Genomic DNA, 16,577 nt, shown 5'->3' on the forward strand with positions numbered 1-16,577 from the left:
CCTCGTAACGACTTTTCTGGGCATCCTTCCAGCCTTTTGAATTGTTGCGACTTAATGGACCTTTTTCATCATTGTTACTTCCGACCATCATCCTCTTAGTCCTGTTTTTCAGTCGGATGCCACTTCTCTGAATCAGATGTGCAACAACGATCAAACAAGTGGTTCAAGCTGCCGAACTGCGGCATACGTGGTTGGCCTTTTGCAGACGTCGTTACGTCGATAGGATTGGAATGAGCCAATGTGTTCATTTGGGTATCAATAGAAAGACTAAGGACTGACTGATGGTGCCTTCCCTTTGATTTTTTAGGTGCAATAACGCTATAATAATGCAGTTTTCGAAACGACCAAGGAAAACTCGCTCTGTGAGATCAGTAAATGCCATTCAGTAATAAAATGCCACAGCTTTGTGACCTGCTGTTATGTTTTCGCATAAAAGTCGACCGGGTGCAGTCATATCTGTGCTCTGCCGATGGGATAAAATGCACTAATATATAAAATATAATGTATAGTATATATATTAATATAACTAAATAATAAATAAATCAAAATCAATATAACTAAATAATAAATAAATAAACTAAATAAAATAACTAATATATAATATATATAAAATTAATAATAAAATGTCTAAATTTGACGTGCATTAAATTAGATGACATAATTATGAAACGGATAAAACGTACGAATAAATAGCATAATCAAATCATGTTTCAGTAACCTACGACTTGAATGGCCAGGAATGCCACTATTTCAACTGCGCTTTGCCAGTGGATCATACTAAAGTATTTTCAAATTGTGGCAATTTATATTTACGTCAATAGAGGTGGACCAAACCGGTGTGTAATCAATGCGGCCATCGCAGTGTGTCTGTCGTCGAATATTGCGAGGCTGTACTGACGTTAGGTACTGTGACTCCATCCGGTACCACCGCAGAACAGCGCTACGCTGGGGCGATGCGTACGATGTCCATCGCCCGAGGGGAGGATCAGTGTGCAGACAAGTCCGGTGCTGGCTGCCGTTCCCGGGAGGCGGGCCCTCGTCACGAAGCAGGCGTAAATCATTGCAATTTTAGATCTCGTCGCTTATGGGTGAAAGGCGTCCGTTCGCTTTTGTCCGCTTAGGTCTGCTCAAACTATTTCCTAGCAATTTCTGATCAGATGCATTTTGAACAAAGCGATGCCGCTGGGCTTTGACACCGACTGACCAGAAGTGCAAATGTGTACAAATTTACATTTTTTGAGAGAACTGCCTGGGTCTGGTGCAATAGCTGTCAAACTCCCCCGCGCGTGTTCCGTTAGACCGACTACATGCTGAACATGCCGTCAAAATAGTACGGTTCTAATTCAACTGATGACATTTGTGATGTTTGTCTTCTTTATGCTGGCCGGGCTTGTGCAAACTTTTTCACAAAATTGTTGCACGTGCATTTTTGCCGGCCGGTTAGTCGCCATTCGGTCGTTTTCTCATTTACCATGCATTGGTCAAACGCAGTGTTCGCGTACCTCTTTAGGTTCATGTTCTCCCGAGAAATAGCTGAGGATGAATCAAGGTATAATTTCTCCAGAATCATACTCAAATCCCCATCAACATAATCCGTGCGTATCCTTGCCTCGTATCCTGAAAAGTGCTCGTGATCAGCGTTTCTCAGGGGATGGACAAATACTTAATTTGCTCCAACTTCGTGCGAATTTGGACCGACTTCTAAAGAAATTACCAAACGTCTAGCGTAAACACCTTGACCCAGGGCGAGCGGCATGGCCTCATCTACTACCCCCCCCCCATCCCCCCCCTCCCGCCCTACTACGTCCATGAGTGACTGGTACGTCTAGAGACGTGTTAAATCACGTCACAAAGTTGTACTCCCGCCATCTACCTCATGTCTTAACACTACACATCGTTGGAGGTGCTCACCATGCCCATGGCCACAACAGCAGTCATTTTCGTCCCAATGCGTGCGGTGCATGACAGTGCTTGTGTCAGTATCACCTTCCACTCGATCCCACCAGTTGGCACTGCCCGCGTGTCTGTCTTTCTTGACTCAGCCAAGACTTGCTACATCGCATATTCTCAGTTTTCCGCCGTTGGGGAACGCGTTATCTGACGTCGTTACTTAGCATGACGCCTTTGTCTTTCGTCATTTAGCCGTTGTTCGTTTAAGCGCGTCGAGTTTTAGGAAATGTTTGTCTTTGGCAAGGGATATCCCGCAAATGGAAGACGACCTAAAACAACGAACATTTCATCGTTTGCTTGCCCAATAGCGGCGCCCTTCCGAACATTCCAAGTCTGGGACGCTGCTGGAAAAGTTTGACAGCCTGCCGGGCGTGACCCGGCTGCTTCATGGCAGCCCCGGAGAGTGCGACGTCGGAGGCGGCGGCGGCCGAAGGCTTTCCGGCAACTGGGAGCGCTCTCAGGGAAGGCGCACGATTCTGTTGGGAGAAAATAATGGTCTGTTCGGCCTGCCCGACCTGCCCCGACTGCCGGGACCAGGGTCGCCGTGCATGGTTGGCCGAGCAGCGTTTCGCGGCGAGCACCGGGTCCTGATTGGCGAGACCCGTACATCTGACGCAACGCAGCGTTATGCAACGCTGCGCCTCGCTGACCCGTATCAGATCGTCTGCCTCGCCCTCGTGTCCGTTAGGGGACCCAACGAGTTGGGCAAGCCCTTGCGTACCCATATGACATTCCATCTACCGTATGGGTACGGGCGTAATGGGTAACAGGCTGGTTAGGTACAGATTCTGTTAAAAATACTTGCATGAGGACGGATATGGGTGAGTACGGGTATGAGTGAGAGGACGGGTATGAGGACGGGTATGGGTGAGGCATTACAAAATGGCGGGTGAATGCGGCAAGAAATGCTACACATTGTTACCGCTGGCGTTTCAGTTGGTCGGTTTTAGCTCCACCCACAGCGCTCTTACAATGATCAGTGCCAGTGAGTAGCTTTTGGTGTAAGCTATCCTGAAACTCCATGCTATGTAACATTAGTACTGAAAGAAATGCAGTCGGATTGCAACGACTGGGCGCAACTAATTAGGAATGAGTAGCAGAAGGCTATGGGGACAGACAGCCCACATGGCAGCCAGCAGATTGCATGAATGGAATCTTGCCCGAGGAGGCCCGTACTTGCAGCCGGTGTTTTCGCGGCCGCCGGTCGCCACCAGCCCCATGAGCGGCGTGCGGACAGCTCTGGAGCGAGCACAGGAAAAGCGTCGGCACGTGCGGCGGCGTCGCGTGCTCGGCGTCCGTGCCCGGCGCCGACCGAGGGCGGCGGCGCGGCGCCGACGGCACCGCTGCAGCGCCGCCGCCAGCTGTCGGGCCGCCCGCTTTCACCAGGACTGCAGCGGGCCGGCCGGGGACTGCAGACGGCCGACCTCCGACACGACCTTGGTCCGCGAGGCGCGCGCTGCGACCCTGCGCACGGCGCAGGCGGCGGCGCACTGTGCGCCCTGCATTCTGTATTGTGCAATCCACGGGAGCATGGCTTGTTACTCGGTCCCTTGCCGGAATGTGGAGGTGGGTGAGGACGGACAGGGGGGAGGGAGGGACGCGCGGTGTAATTGCTCCCCTAATGTATGAAAGAACATGAGGTCAGCCGCATGCCACTGCGTAGAAAAACACCAGATACCGTGGCATTCGGCCTATCTCCGAGGCCCGGCGACCGCTGGTCGTGCGGGATGCTGTGTGACCTCGTCCGTCAGCCCGCGCTACGTGACCTCGGCCGTCAGCCCGCGCTACATGACCTCGGCCGTCAGCCTGTGCTGTGTGACCTCGGCCGTCAGCCTGTGCTGTGTGGCGTCGGCCGTCAGCCTGCGCTGTATAACGTCGGCCGTCAGCCTGCGCTGTGAGGCCTCGGCCGTCAGCCTGCGCTGCGCATGGGTCGGAAGCCGTGGGCCGCCCTCGGCTACGGCGGCAACGCCGCCAGACTTTCCGGCCCCGACAGGCGCCTACTTCTGATGGGGGGGGGGGGGGGAGCGCCGCGCTCTCCCTGCATGACTTCTTGCACCCCCAGCACGGGTCTGGTGCACGTAGCCTCGCAGTGGCGTGCACAAGATGTTCAAGGTACACGGCCTCCTCCCACTTCCGGGCGAAAAGCGAACGGATCGCGGATATCACACGAGAATCAGCTCCCTCGCGAAGTGCGGTCTGCGCTGTATCCCGGCGCCTATGTGCGTCTTGCTGGACAGATACTCTGTGCGAATTCATTGTGTTTCGGCTGCACATAAAAACGAAAGTGCCAATACTTAAGTTATGAAAGAATAGACATTTTCTATTCGTTTCGGACAGAAATGTTCAAAAACTGTGTGACACGCCTGATCCTTTTGATGTAATAGGACGACCAAGGTCTCGGTGACTTGGTCTTTGGGTCAGCTGTGAGTATTGATGGCCCAGTATTGAACAGCATAGGGGTCAGAAGCATGTGGGTGTTAGTGCCCAGGGCAGCTGCCGATGCATGGTGGTGGAAGGAAATGCCAAACACTGAGTATCGGTGTCATGAGCCAGTTCCCATGCAGTCTACACACGGCTGCAATGTAATGGCTCAGGGCATGGGAGAAGTCCGCTCGGAAACACTGGTATCTGAGGTGGTGTCATGATCGCATTTCCCACACCTGCTCGTCGCACGAAGCGGGACAGGTGCTTACGAGCGACGGCGCTCCCGTATATACACTCCGTGCGCACGCCATCATGCATATTCGAACTGTACACATGACAGGTCCATGTCACGTGTTGAAGTCCAGCGGCCGCTGCAACCCGGTGCAACCGCAGCGCAGCGCACTGCTCGTGATCTTTGCGGTTTGAACTGAAAATATGGCAGCACGGTGACGCGCGTGTACTGTGGGCGACTTTCGACCAATCGTCCGAGCATCGTAGCTGGCACGTTGTTGGCACTGCATGATATGGGATTTTCCATGCATGGTATGTTGCCAAAAATACATCCTGGTTCTACAACACCCTGTCAGGTGTGCATACTCCGTCATGTCCCACTGTGAAAGTCCGGGGCATGGTCCTAGACCACGGTCTGCCCTAGAAGCCCTATGTATCGGCGATGGGTTGCAAATGTAACGTTGTCCTTCGGGCTCTACAAAATCTGCCACTGCCTCACAACCAAAGCCCCTGCGCTCCTGGTACAGGTTCACGTTTTCCCCTACTTACTGTCCTGTCTTCCTGTTTGGGGCGAGGCGGCCGAATACCGTCTGTCACGAGCTCAGAAAGCTACCAACTTTGCAGCGGGACTTGGCACTGCGGTACGACGTTGTGAAGTTATATTTCACCAGTCCTGAATTTGTTTAGGTGGCTGAGTGAAGTGGTGCATCAGTGAGATTGCCCCGAAGTGTTCAGTGCGCTGAATGAGCACGACTGCCCGCCGTCCCTCAGAACTCTACGCATTAGGCGCTCCCAGGTATCCCAGAGGGGAGACGAGGGCGGTCGCTGCGGGAGAACTGCAGCTGGAGAAATTTCGCCTGTCAGCCACGCAGAGAACGTTCTCCTAGCGGGTCGCGTGTGCATGGAATACCCGCCCGCCTGCTTGACTATCGGATGTTTTCGGTTTGTTGCATATATCGTGGCGAGACCGTTTTTATTGTGTATGTGTAAGAACCCGCCATTTTTGCCCGCATTGTACACCTGAGCGGATTTATGATACTCACTATGGGTATGAATCCTAACGAAGCGTACATGAACATGAACATGGTGTGCGCGCGAATGGGCGCCAGGGTTTAAAGCTCCATAAATGGCAATGCGCTTTCAATTGACATAAAGACCAGACCACACTCATTGCACTCTTTAACTAATGCAGTCCCTAGTTAAGGCCACATGCGCCAGCAAGCACACGGGTTGCTGAATAAAACTTCACTTAACTTGAATCGCAGCACAAAAAGGCTCCTACGAGCTAAAATAATCACATAGGAACACAATTACCTTGTGTATGCATGGCGCCGGCGTGCATGACTCTGCACGACCGCAGACTATTTCCGGTCGTGGTGAACATCATGTGCGGTGCCTGGTAAGCAACTCACCCCGCGGTGGTAAACAGCTCTCCCCGGACGTTGCTCAGCCCGCAGAGCAGGACATAGCAGCTGCTGTCGGCTCATGAGAACGGCTGCTGTGCAATACTGGCGAGTTATGACCATGCTTTAATGAAGTGCTCACGACCGAGCTCTGAACAACCGGGGGTGGGACCGGGCCGCCAACCGGACACCGCTCGTCAGGCGAGTCCTGGACCCGCCGTCGTCCCAGGGCCAGAGCTAGTGGGTCGTGCTGCTGGCAGTCGTCAAGAGCCGGGAGAGTGTTGACGCGGGCGGGGCTGCTCAGTCGCGCGTCTCCTACTCCTGCTCCTGCTCCTGCTCCTGCTCCTGCGTGTCACCGGCCGGGTTATCTGGGTACGGGGTGCAGGTGTCTAGCATGCGCCGGCTAAGAAATAGTTGTTTTCCTCCGAGCCTTGAGCGCAAAGCTGATTTATAGCAGCAGCTGGCATGCCCGGCCGGCTGTTCGGTGGCCGCTACATGGCACATAAATCACGGGGGATATTAGTATTCAGGCTGTTCACACCTGATGACGAACTGGGTGGAAACTACCACAGCTTAACACGGGCATGAAGTGCTGCACCTACTATATTTCGCGGATCATATTGAGGAATGCTGGGTCCCATTCCTCACCGCAAAACACCATGCACAGAAGTAGCAACACGTTACCACCGAGTAAGCGCATCATGCGGGGTCATAGAGCACTCGGGCATGTTCAAATATGGACAAAAAGTAGATCGGCTGGTTCAGTCCATACGGACATAAAAAGGCAGCGAGGTCGCACTTGTTATCACTAAGTAGCACACCCATTGGCAAGTTGTGTGATCAGCAGCGTCATCGTCGATGACGTCATCCACATGCCATCGAGAACTGCCCATTTGCTCTGCTTATACGTCTGCCATCATGTTTTGCGCCGCTGTGCTGTGATGTGTTGCGATGCGTTACTATGGTAACAATCACGACTCACCGCACTTCGTCTCTCGGTCAAGTTAGGAATGGATTTCGGCAGTGACGTTGCGGGTAAGTCAGTGGCTACGTCGCAGATCGTATGGGCTCTGCTGAGTGAATATTAGTGAATGGGTTCCATTAGCCAATGAAGAACGAGCCTCAGTTTCCGTCGTCTCACTTTGTTGTGAGATAACGCTATGAATATAATGTCAAGCTGCTCTGCGTGATTCTCTTGCCCCGCCGGGTCCCCAGACCGTGACAGGACCATCGACCCCTGCCACTGACTCCCATCCGTCGAACGTGACGTCACGGCCCCTGCTGACGTGACGGCGTGCCCGCAGGCGCTCAGCAAGAAGGAGCAGAAGAGCGACGGCCTAAGTCCCGAGAGCCCGGAGCCGGAGGAGTGCGCGGCGCCCGGCCGGGCCGAGCCGACGGCCAAGTACCGCCAGATCGAGCACGAGTACCAGCGGCTGGTACACGGCGGCCAGCTCGCCGCCGCCAGGGTGAGAGGCGGCGGGGGTGCGGTCTCCCGGGTTGTGCCCGCAGGCGGCCCGCCACTCCGGTGCAGCCCAAGCAGGGCGTGATGTCATCGTTAGGACAGAATTCGGGGATTGCTGGTGCTCTGACTGTTGTGCATTTACAAATACCGGAGGTCAATTTTGCAATGCCACGGGTGGTGTCAACATCTGTAGCCTTGAGTTAGACCATGTACTGTTTTATTATAAACCCAACTGTTCACGAAAACGCAACAGGTATTCAAGACAAGTACATTGATATTGACGTATTCATATGTGACACTGCTAGCTAGCGAGTTGTACCGAGGGCGCCGCGAAGTTTGCGTCTAGAATCCGAACCTGCTCGCGTGACTAAAAAGGCAAGAAGATAAGAAATGACCCAAGACATCCCCATCCGGTGAAGGGGCCTCGAGGATGTGGCGCGGAGCACTATCTCGTCCCGGGCGTCCGAGCGTCGCGTCAGCATCCTCTGGGACGGCATGTGCGTCACGGGGAGGGCGGATGGGAAGGGGGGGGGGGCGTCCCGGACCCGCCTCGGATATCCACCGGATGTGAAGCGGACGTGACATGTACACGTTCGGTAAGCGACCCTGAAAAGGTGGTGTCCCGGACCGGGCGGTCGGGGTGCCGCCACCGACTGGGCTTGGCCGGCAGACAGATGACGGAGAGCGCCGGCTTATCCGCTCAAGTTTCTTGGGGGCAGGGGGACGGGGGAGGGAGACGGCGTCACGACGACATCACGAGTCGTTGCTGACGGGTTGTGCGGCCGAGAGCAGGTGCCTACGCTGGTCTCCCGCTGGCGGCGACGTGGGCGGACGGGAGCCGGTGTACCGTTTTGTGAGCGGTGTCTGCGGCGGCCCGTCGGCGGCCATCGGCCGCAGTGCGGGCTCTTTTCCCGCTCCGAACGACCGCTTGGCGAACGACCGCTGCGGTCACGGTAGCCCGGCGGTGGCGTGCGCGTTTGGACTGTGTCAGGCGGAGACGATGTCCAGCGACGCTTGCCTTGTGCTGGATCTTGCGATTTTTACGATAGGTAGACCACATTTGGGAATTAATCGACAAAGCGCCGCGCTTTTGCGAAATGTGAATTTCCGCCGCTTTATGCGAAAGTGTCGGCGTCCTGACCAGTGATCAGAGGGGGTGGAGTTCTCCGCCCCTGTGCCTCTTCGAAGGCTAAACACGCTAAGCCACTTTTCTCGGATGAGCCGCGGCGCCAAGTCCGGCTCGCCATGTAGGTGCGGTGGCTTTCGTGTAAGGTTCTATCTGAATAAGCCGCGCTTTGGCGCGCTCTCAATAACCCGGCGGGAGTTAAATGTTTGTATCACAGACGGACTGTGACGCCTGCCATGTGACGCAGTGTGGTGACCGCGTCCAGTGCAAGCACGCGCTATGACGGGGTGCGGCGGCCACCTCCGATACGCACACGCCCTGTGACTGTTATGTGTACCCTGGGCTATAACGTTCAAAGGCGGGGAAGATGTGCCTCTTACGACGTCGAGCGTTGAACGGTGGCAGTCAGCAATAACTGATTGAACTGGCGCTATCTTATCTGGAACGACTTTAGCCTCGGCCCGCGACACTCTCCGCGGCCAATCTTTGGTTCGGATCGCTTGCTGCGCTGGGCGTTTGTAGTAGCTGTGAAGCAAAATTACGGTAATTGTTCAGTCGCGCCAGCCGCAAACAGGGCAGGTCGGGTTCTTGCGGCCCGTGTCCGTCGCTGGGCTGGCATGTGTCTCGTGACGCCTGGCTCGTACCACTGTGGCAGGCGACAGTGTGGCGTTCGTTTATCTGTGGATTCCGGGCCAGGTCTCATGACACAAACCACGGAGCTACGCACTTTTGAACCACACTATTTAAATGCAAAAGGCGAAGGCAGCTTAATTTGACTGGAGATGTCGAGTTGCGTCATTCATGAGTGAGACGAGTCGGCGAGTCATTTATGGCAGCTGTGTAGGCACAGCCATACGGTCCGACTCAGGGCTGCATTGATCCATGACTACTCCAAATGAGTGTAGGCACTGGTCTGGCGTCCAAAGCCGTCAGCCAAACTGGTCGGCCACGGCGTCAGTATTGATCCTGGAGCGAAGGAGGCGGCTCGGCCAAACAGCCGAGCCTTCGTCATGAAGAAGCTAACTCTGGGAAGCTGGAGTGGCTGCGGCACCTGCAGGCTGACAGCGGTAGTTTACTGACCGATGCTGGTGACTGCTGCAATCGTGGTTTTAGATATACGCCCCTCGTCCGTGTCTGTGTCCGAGACAGGTGGAAGATGAGGACAGGAAACGACAGATATCCCTGACAGAGTCCGCAGGCAAACCTTATGCTTCAAAATCAGTCCACGTTTGACCCATGTCCATGAACCAACTTCTGATGCGCCATAAAAAGTAACGGGAAACAACGTATGATGCAGCGACTTATAAGACAGCAGATGACACAGTTCTTTGCAGCAAGCAGTCCAATAGTAATATCTTGCTGTGATGTACCTTTTTCGTACTACTGGTGTGCCGTAGGCTATGACGCTCCCTGAAGTCCCGAACTTCTCCCGGGATTTGAGACAACTAGGATCAATTGCAATTTGTATTACAGCAAGGTGAGTGGCACTCACGTAGAGATCATACATAGAGATCTTAGGTCCCTGTCTATAATCGTACCAGATCAGGAATGGCACTCAATGTCATTACTCGAGGCAGAAAACTGTTAGCCATTAGGCACTGCAGTTGCACGGTACCGCGCGGTCCGTATGGCCAAAGCTCAATAGACATCCACATGAAATATAAGGTCAGTTCCAAACCTGGAGACGAGTATATGGAATAAACCAGAGATAAGCCAGGTATCAGACTCCACACCCATGTGCTCTGGTTTGTTGGGATATGAAAACCTGATTTAGCACTTTTATCCGTGATTTTCTCTGGAAGAGGTAAACTTTTGGGGAAGTTTATAAGGACACTTGAGAAAGTACTTTGGGCCTTCCTGGCGGTCTTGCCTGACAGAGGACGTCATCCATCGGGCCAAGCAGCGCGACCAATTCGTGGTCTATCGACGTCACTCCCATGCCGTGGTCAAACACCTGCCCACGCGCGTCATCGCTTGGGCAGTGTGACGTCATTGTGTTGTTTGGATAGCATCGGAGCGGCTTGCGGCCGCAGTTCTGATCTTGTAAAAGTGCTGCTGTGACGTCACAGACCTGTCCGGATTAGATCCTATAGTTTGTTGTCTGCGTCAGTTCCACTGGCGGATCATCCGTCACGACACGATCTGGTCGTGTGACGTCACCGCCGCGCTGCGCTCGTGTCCTACTCGCCATGGCTCTGGGCTGCGGCCCGCAGTGACGTCACGAGTCTGGCGTCGCAGATCCACAAGGCCTGGTGGCTTAGAGCATAGGGCGACAAGGGCGACGTCGCCGGGCGGGACTGTTTGGGTGGCGATCGGTTTCCAGCAGCAGCACCGGCCGCATGACGTCATTCGGGTGTTTATGGGACTGGTGAACATGTGCGCAGACGGCTGTGGAATGCTCCCCATCTCAAATTAGGCCCGGGGAGTTGTTTTGAAAAACGAGTCGGAATAGTTACTCTTAGCTTGTTACTGTTCACAGTTAGCCTTGGAACGAATAGTACCATCGACAAAATGTTGCACAGGCGTCGTAAAAACACCGCTGGAGAATCGCCATGTATCGCGCTACGCATAAGCGTGTTGCACGTGACATAGGCGATCTGTGATGTGTGCCAATGACGTGATGGTCTTATGCGTTAACCGTTAGCGGTGCGTAGAAACATGCGCAGTCGTGCAGAGCTCGTGCGGCGGACTCCGTGAACTGGACTCCTTGTGCTGCGCCAGCCCCCCAGTCAGCCGGCCAGAGTGGGCTGACTGGGCTGCAGTCTGGAGAGCTCGCGCTCGGACTCCGTGAGCTGGACTCCTTGTGCCCCGCCAGCCCCCCGGTCAGCCGGCCAGAGTGGGCTGGCTCTGGGCTGCAGTCTGCAGAGTCCGTGCGGCGGACTCCGTGAGCTGGACTCCTTGTGCCGCGCCAGTCCCCCGGTCAGCCGGCCAGAGTGGGCTGACTCTGGGCTACAGTCTGCAGAGTCCGTGCGGCCGGCGGTGCCGGGCCAGCGCACTGATCGGTCTGACCTACGCCCGCAGGCGGACTCCAGTCCCGGTGGCTACGCGCTGAGCGAGGACGGCCAGTACGCGTCCGTCTCCGAGAGTGGCTCCGGCTGCGGCGGTCTGGCGCGGGCCTCGCCGCCTTCGCAGCACGCTATCAGCCCGCGGCCGACGCAGCAGCAGCAGCAGCAGCATGCTCTGAGCCCGCGGCCGACGCAGCAGCAGCAACAGCAGCATGCTCTGAGCCCGCGGCCGACGCAGCAGCAGCAACAGCACGCCATCAGCCCGCGGCCGACGCAGCAGCAACAGCAGCAGCAGCACACACTGAACCCGCGTCCGATGCAGCAGCAGCAACAGCAGCAGCAGCAGCAGCAGCAGCATACTCTGAGCCCGCGGTCACTGCAGCAGCAGCAGCACGCGCTGAGCCCGCGGCCGACACAGCAGCATCCGCTGAGCCCCCGGCTGGGGTCAACACAGGGTGCGTTTGCGTGTCGGTGGGGTCAGCACCGGCATGGGGGAGGGCGAGTGTATGCGCGTCTGCTGTTGGCGACTGTCATAACTGTAATGTCCAGAATAGCCGTTGAGAGCTCTCATTAAGGTCTAGTTGTCTCCGTTGAAAGCGATTTAATGCTCCCGTTTTGCGTGCAGTGCTGCACAGAAGCTTTCGTCGCTGCTAGCAAACCATGGTCTTACATCTGAACTGCAGACAAGCTAACATGCGTTAACCCTAAACTCCCGACTTCGCCGATTCTTAGTCGCTGGTCAACCAATGTTTGGGAGATATCCGATTTGTATGCAGCCTTATTATTCTAGAGGTCCTATTTTAAACGCACGTAGGCAGTGGAACACGATTTCAACCCGCTCAAAACGCCCATCTGGGTCCTGAATGAATGCGATTTAGTATCGCGAAACAGCTACTCGCTTAATTTATACACAAATTGACTGTTTTCATGTTATAGCATGACGCAGTCAGGGCGTTATCCTTTATTGCTTATTTTGTTCGGACTGAACTATTGAGATTTCAGACCGCTGTCAGTTCTGCTCAGATCCGGTCCACCCGCGAATTACCATCAGCTATCCTTGTCAGGTTCTCACCAACGCTGTGCAGGCTCAGTCTTCTTTCTGACCGCTCCACTGTCTGACGTAGGCCAGGCTCAGGTTCACGGCCGACCCTGTCCAACCCCCCTCCCCAACCCGCAACCCCCACCGCTGCCCGTGCCATCGCAGCCGACCTTTTCCAGGGATGTCAGTCGTGTGACTGTTTAGGCGGCCATTCGGGCCTTCCAGCTGCGCCGACGGTTGCATGCTGAAGCGGTATCGAACTGCCGCGTAAGTGGGCTCGATACCACCTGGGCCGAGGTCGCTGACCCTCTACTGTCAAGTCCTTGACCCGCCCGTCATCGCTGCTGACCCTCGCTCCTCGCTGGTGGGCACCGTTCCCCACCGCGGGCCTCGTGACATTGGCCCTCCTCCCCCTGTCATTAATCCTCGTCTGCCCTCCCCGCCACGCCCCCCCCCCCCCTGCCACGACACTCCGCTCCGTCACGTACACACCCATCCCCGCCGGTGAGCCACCGTTGCCCAGGCGCGGAACATTTCCCCACCGCCGACCCAGCCCTCCCCTGTCTCTGAGTGATGGCGCCTCTGACCCGCCGCTGACCCACCGCTGACCGCGCTCTGGCGTGCAGGTCTGCGGGAGTCGCCGGTGGGCTACCCTGCGGCCGGCTCGTCACCCGACCCGGCCGTGTCGCCGGGCCCGCAGCACCAGGCGCCGCCGGCCACCGTACGTCCCTGGTCACTGGCTGCCACTCCCGGCCACTCCCAGCTGGGGTGGTCGCACTGTCTATCCCATCCTGCGATGGTGGGATTAGTCTTGAGTGATTTCAAGGACACGTTGTACAAGACTGAAGGTAGCTGATGAGCTTGCATATTCACATTACTCCTGGCTTTCATGATCAAGGGCAGTGAAACGTAGGGTGTGGGGAGAAGAGGGGGCGGGGTTGACCTCACGCGACTGGGAAAGGTTACTGATTGGTTGATTTAATCATCACTGTTTTGCTCAGTGTCTGAGGTTCTTCCATCGTCCTCTGCAGCGGCGCACGACATTGGGACGAAGGGCCTTCGACAGACTCGTGCCGTGTACCGATCGATCTTCGAAGCTCAGTTTGTCCGTTTCTCCACCAGGTGTCGCGCTCCGTTGTCGGCGGTAGCATGGCGTCCGCCGAATACGGCTTCTGCGGCGGGGCGGAGCTGGCCGGCCGCGAGCCACCGCCGCCCGGCGGCCTGGCCATCCCGCAGCCGTGGCGACCTGGTCCCGTCACCCTGCAGGCCTTCACCTCTCACCTGTCACACGCGCACCACGGGTGAGTGCCGGCCGGCGGTGAGACTAACGCTGCTCCTTCTCGGGCCATCTGCTGCAAAGCTGGCCCTGGTGTACCGGATCACTGCTGGACTGAACCTCCTGGGATCTGTTGTTGCGGCGAGTCTCGTTTCAGGCCTTGCTGTCTGGCGACGTGGGTTCACTTCAGCCCGAGTCACTCAACGCTCGATGTGCTTCTGCCGCCCTGATCCGCGCGTGGTGGCGCGCCCCGGCGCGGCGCTGACCGGCGGCCCTCTCGTGCCCCAGCCTGCCGCACCTGTCCGTGTCGCCGCCGCCGGAGGCCGAGAGGCGCCCGCTGCGCCTGGCCAAGGAGGAGCGGACGTCTCCGCTCTCCAGGGAGCGGCACGGCGCCTGCGGCCACCAGCACCTGAGGCCCGCGCCCGCCGGACACTCGCCGCCAGCAGCCGCGCTCGGTCAGTGGCGGCGTGCGCGGTCACGTTTCTGCCTGGGGTGTCACGCTGTCTCACTGAAACCTGGAGGGAGCGTTATCACACACGCGGCCACTGTATGGGAGGTACCTGTACCACGGCCACTGTACCCATGGTGCCTGTACCATGGTCACAGCTCCTGAGGTACTCGCACCACTGCCACTGTACCTGCGGTACTTGTATCACAGCCATTGCACATGAGGCACCTGCACCACGGCCGCTGTACATGAGGTACCTGTACCACGGCCACTGTGTCTAAGGTACCTGTACCATGGTCACTGCTCCTGAGGTACTTGCACCACGGCCACTGTACCTGCGGTACTTGTATCACGGCCATTGCACATGAGGTACCTGTATCACGGTCCCTCTGCACTGGTCACAGTCACTGAGATCTGGGACGCTGGTGTCAACCCCTCACGGTACCCTGGAATGGTGGGGTCACACACGATCAGCTGGATATAATATTATCTCAAGTATCATTCCGTCGTAAAAATCGAATTACGTGGTGCTAGGGCACTGTGCATTCTCGTAAATATATCGGCGCTGAATGCATCACTGCCGAATGTATCGCTGGCTCTGTTGTAACTGTCAGCCATCACAGCTGTTTCATTTCCTTTTCTGTCGACGTTATGTGTCGCTGACGGAGTCGCCTGCTCCCATCTAATGCTGTATTCCGCAACACCCTCGCGTCCCATACCGACCCGCCGTCCCGCTCCACAGGCGTGCCGTCCCACCCTGACCCGTGACTCCTCCCCACAAGTGTACCGTCCTACCCTGACCCGTGACTCCGTCTGCAGGCGTACCATCCCACCCTGACCCGTGACTCCTCCCCACAGGCGTACCATCCCACCCTGACCCGTGACTCCTCCCCACAGGTGTACCGTTCTACCCTGACCCGTGACTCCGTCCACAGGCGTACCATCCCACCCTGACCCGTGACTCCTCCCCACAGGCGTACCATCCCACCCGTGACCCGTGACTCCTCCCCACAGGCGTACCATCCTACCCTGACCCGTGACTCCTTCCACAGGCGTACCGTCCCACCGTGACCCGTGACTCCTCCCCACAGGCGTACCGTCCCATCCTGACCCGTGACTCCTCCCCACAGGCGTACTATCCCACCGTGACCCGTGGCTCCTCCCCACAGGCGTACCGTCCCACCGTGACCCGTGACTCCTCCCCACAGGCGTACTATCCCACCGTGACCCGTGACTCCTCCCCACAGGCGTACTATCCCACCGTGACCCGTGACTCCTCCCCACAGGCGTACCATCCCACCCTGACCCGTGACTCCGTCCCGCAGGCGCGCCACCGCCGGGGCGTCGGCCGGGGCCGGCCGGCTTCAGCCACGCCCTGTCGGAGCCGGCCCTGGAGAGTGACGCCGCTCCGCTGCACAAGCGGCCGCGCGTCGCCGAGACCTGGGTCACGTAGCCGCCGGCGCAGCCAGCGGGCGGACATGGCGCGCCAAGCGCCGGGCGGGCGCGCGCCAGCGCGCAGAGACCCGCGCTGCTGACAGCTGACCCCCGAACGGCGCGTCGCCGGGCTCGGCCTCGGCGGGTGAAGCCGCGCTGAGCGGCCGGACGAGCGCTCCCGGCCGGGCGGCCCGCCACGCCGACGCCCGCGGCCGGCTGGCGCCGGGTTCGGCCTCGGCGGGTTGAAGCCGCGCTGAGCGGCCGGACGAGCGCTCCCGGCCGGGCGGCCGCCTCGCCGACGCCCGCGGCTGGCTGGGGCCGGGTTCGCCGGCACCGTGTGATCGCTTCACTGTACAAACCGCCCGCGGGCGGTGCTGTTCGGCGAAGCGCCTTGTTTCCGGGGCTCAGCAGAGCTGTGTGTTGTATTGGTTGCTGGTGTTATGGCACGTGTCACTTATGTGTCTCATTTGTTACGTAGGTAAGCATCAAATGAAGCAGAGGCATTACAGAATTAACATGTACGATTAAAGGCGTCTGGAACGAAATCGCGCTTCACGAAAACGGCCCCATGTTCTGTGATTGCATATTGTATGGCTGGCTGGTCCTAACGCGCTATCATAATGTTGCCCTGTGACTGCTCTTTGACCTGAAGTTGTCCCCCTTACCGGTGACCACAGGGTGCGCGTTTCGTGCTGGTGGTTTTTGTCGCTGCCTGGAAGTCCCATGTGGCAGGTTTCATCATTTGACGTACGGATGCATTCTGATATTATATGAAATCA

General features: G+C 57.1%; 1 protein-coding gene across 1 annotated transcript in view; it reads left to right on the forward strand.

Annotated features, from left to right (window-relative positions):
• LOC119100687 (myocyte-specific enhancer factor 2) overlaps positions 1–15,817 on the forward strand; it is a 37,379-nt gene extending 21,562 nt beyond the window's left edge. The window contains exons 4-10 of the mRNA XM_037223764.1: positions 7,313–7,474; positions 11,618–11,815; positions 11,882–12,056; positions 13,267–13,361; positions 13,763–13,941; positions 14,205–14,371; positions 15,690–15,817. Of these exons, the coding sequence (XP_037079659.1) occupies positions 7,313–7,474; positions 11,618–11,815; positions 11,882–12,056; positions 13,267–13,361; positions 13,763–13,941; positions 14,205–14,371; positions 15,690–15,817 (1,104 nt within the window). The remainder of the gene's footprint in view (positions 1–7,312; positions 7,475–11,617; positions 11,816–11,881; positions 12,057–13,266; positions 13,362–13,762; positions 13,942–14,204; positions 14,372–15,689) is intronic.
• The last annotated feature ends 760 nt before the right edge of the window (positions 15,818–16,577 follow it).

The sequence above is a fragment of the Pollicipes pollicipes genome, unplaced genomic scaffold (assembly GCF_011947565.3).
Source record: "Pollicipes pollicipes isolate AB1234 unplaced genomic scaffold, Ppol_2.1 Scaffold_4881;HRSCAF=5763_pilon_pilon_pilon, whole genome shotgun sequence".
NCBI lineage: Eukaryota > Metazoa > Arthropoda > Thecostraca > Pollicipedomorpha > Pollicipedidae > Pollicipes > Pollicipes pollicipes.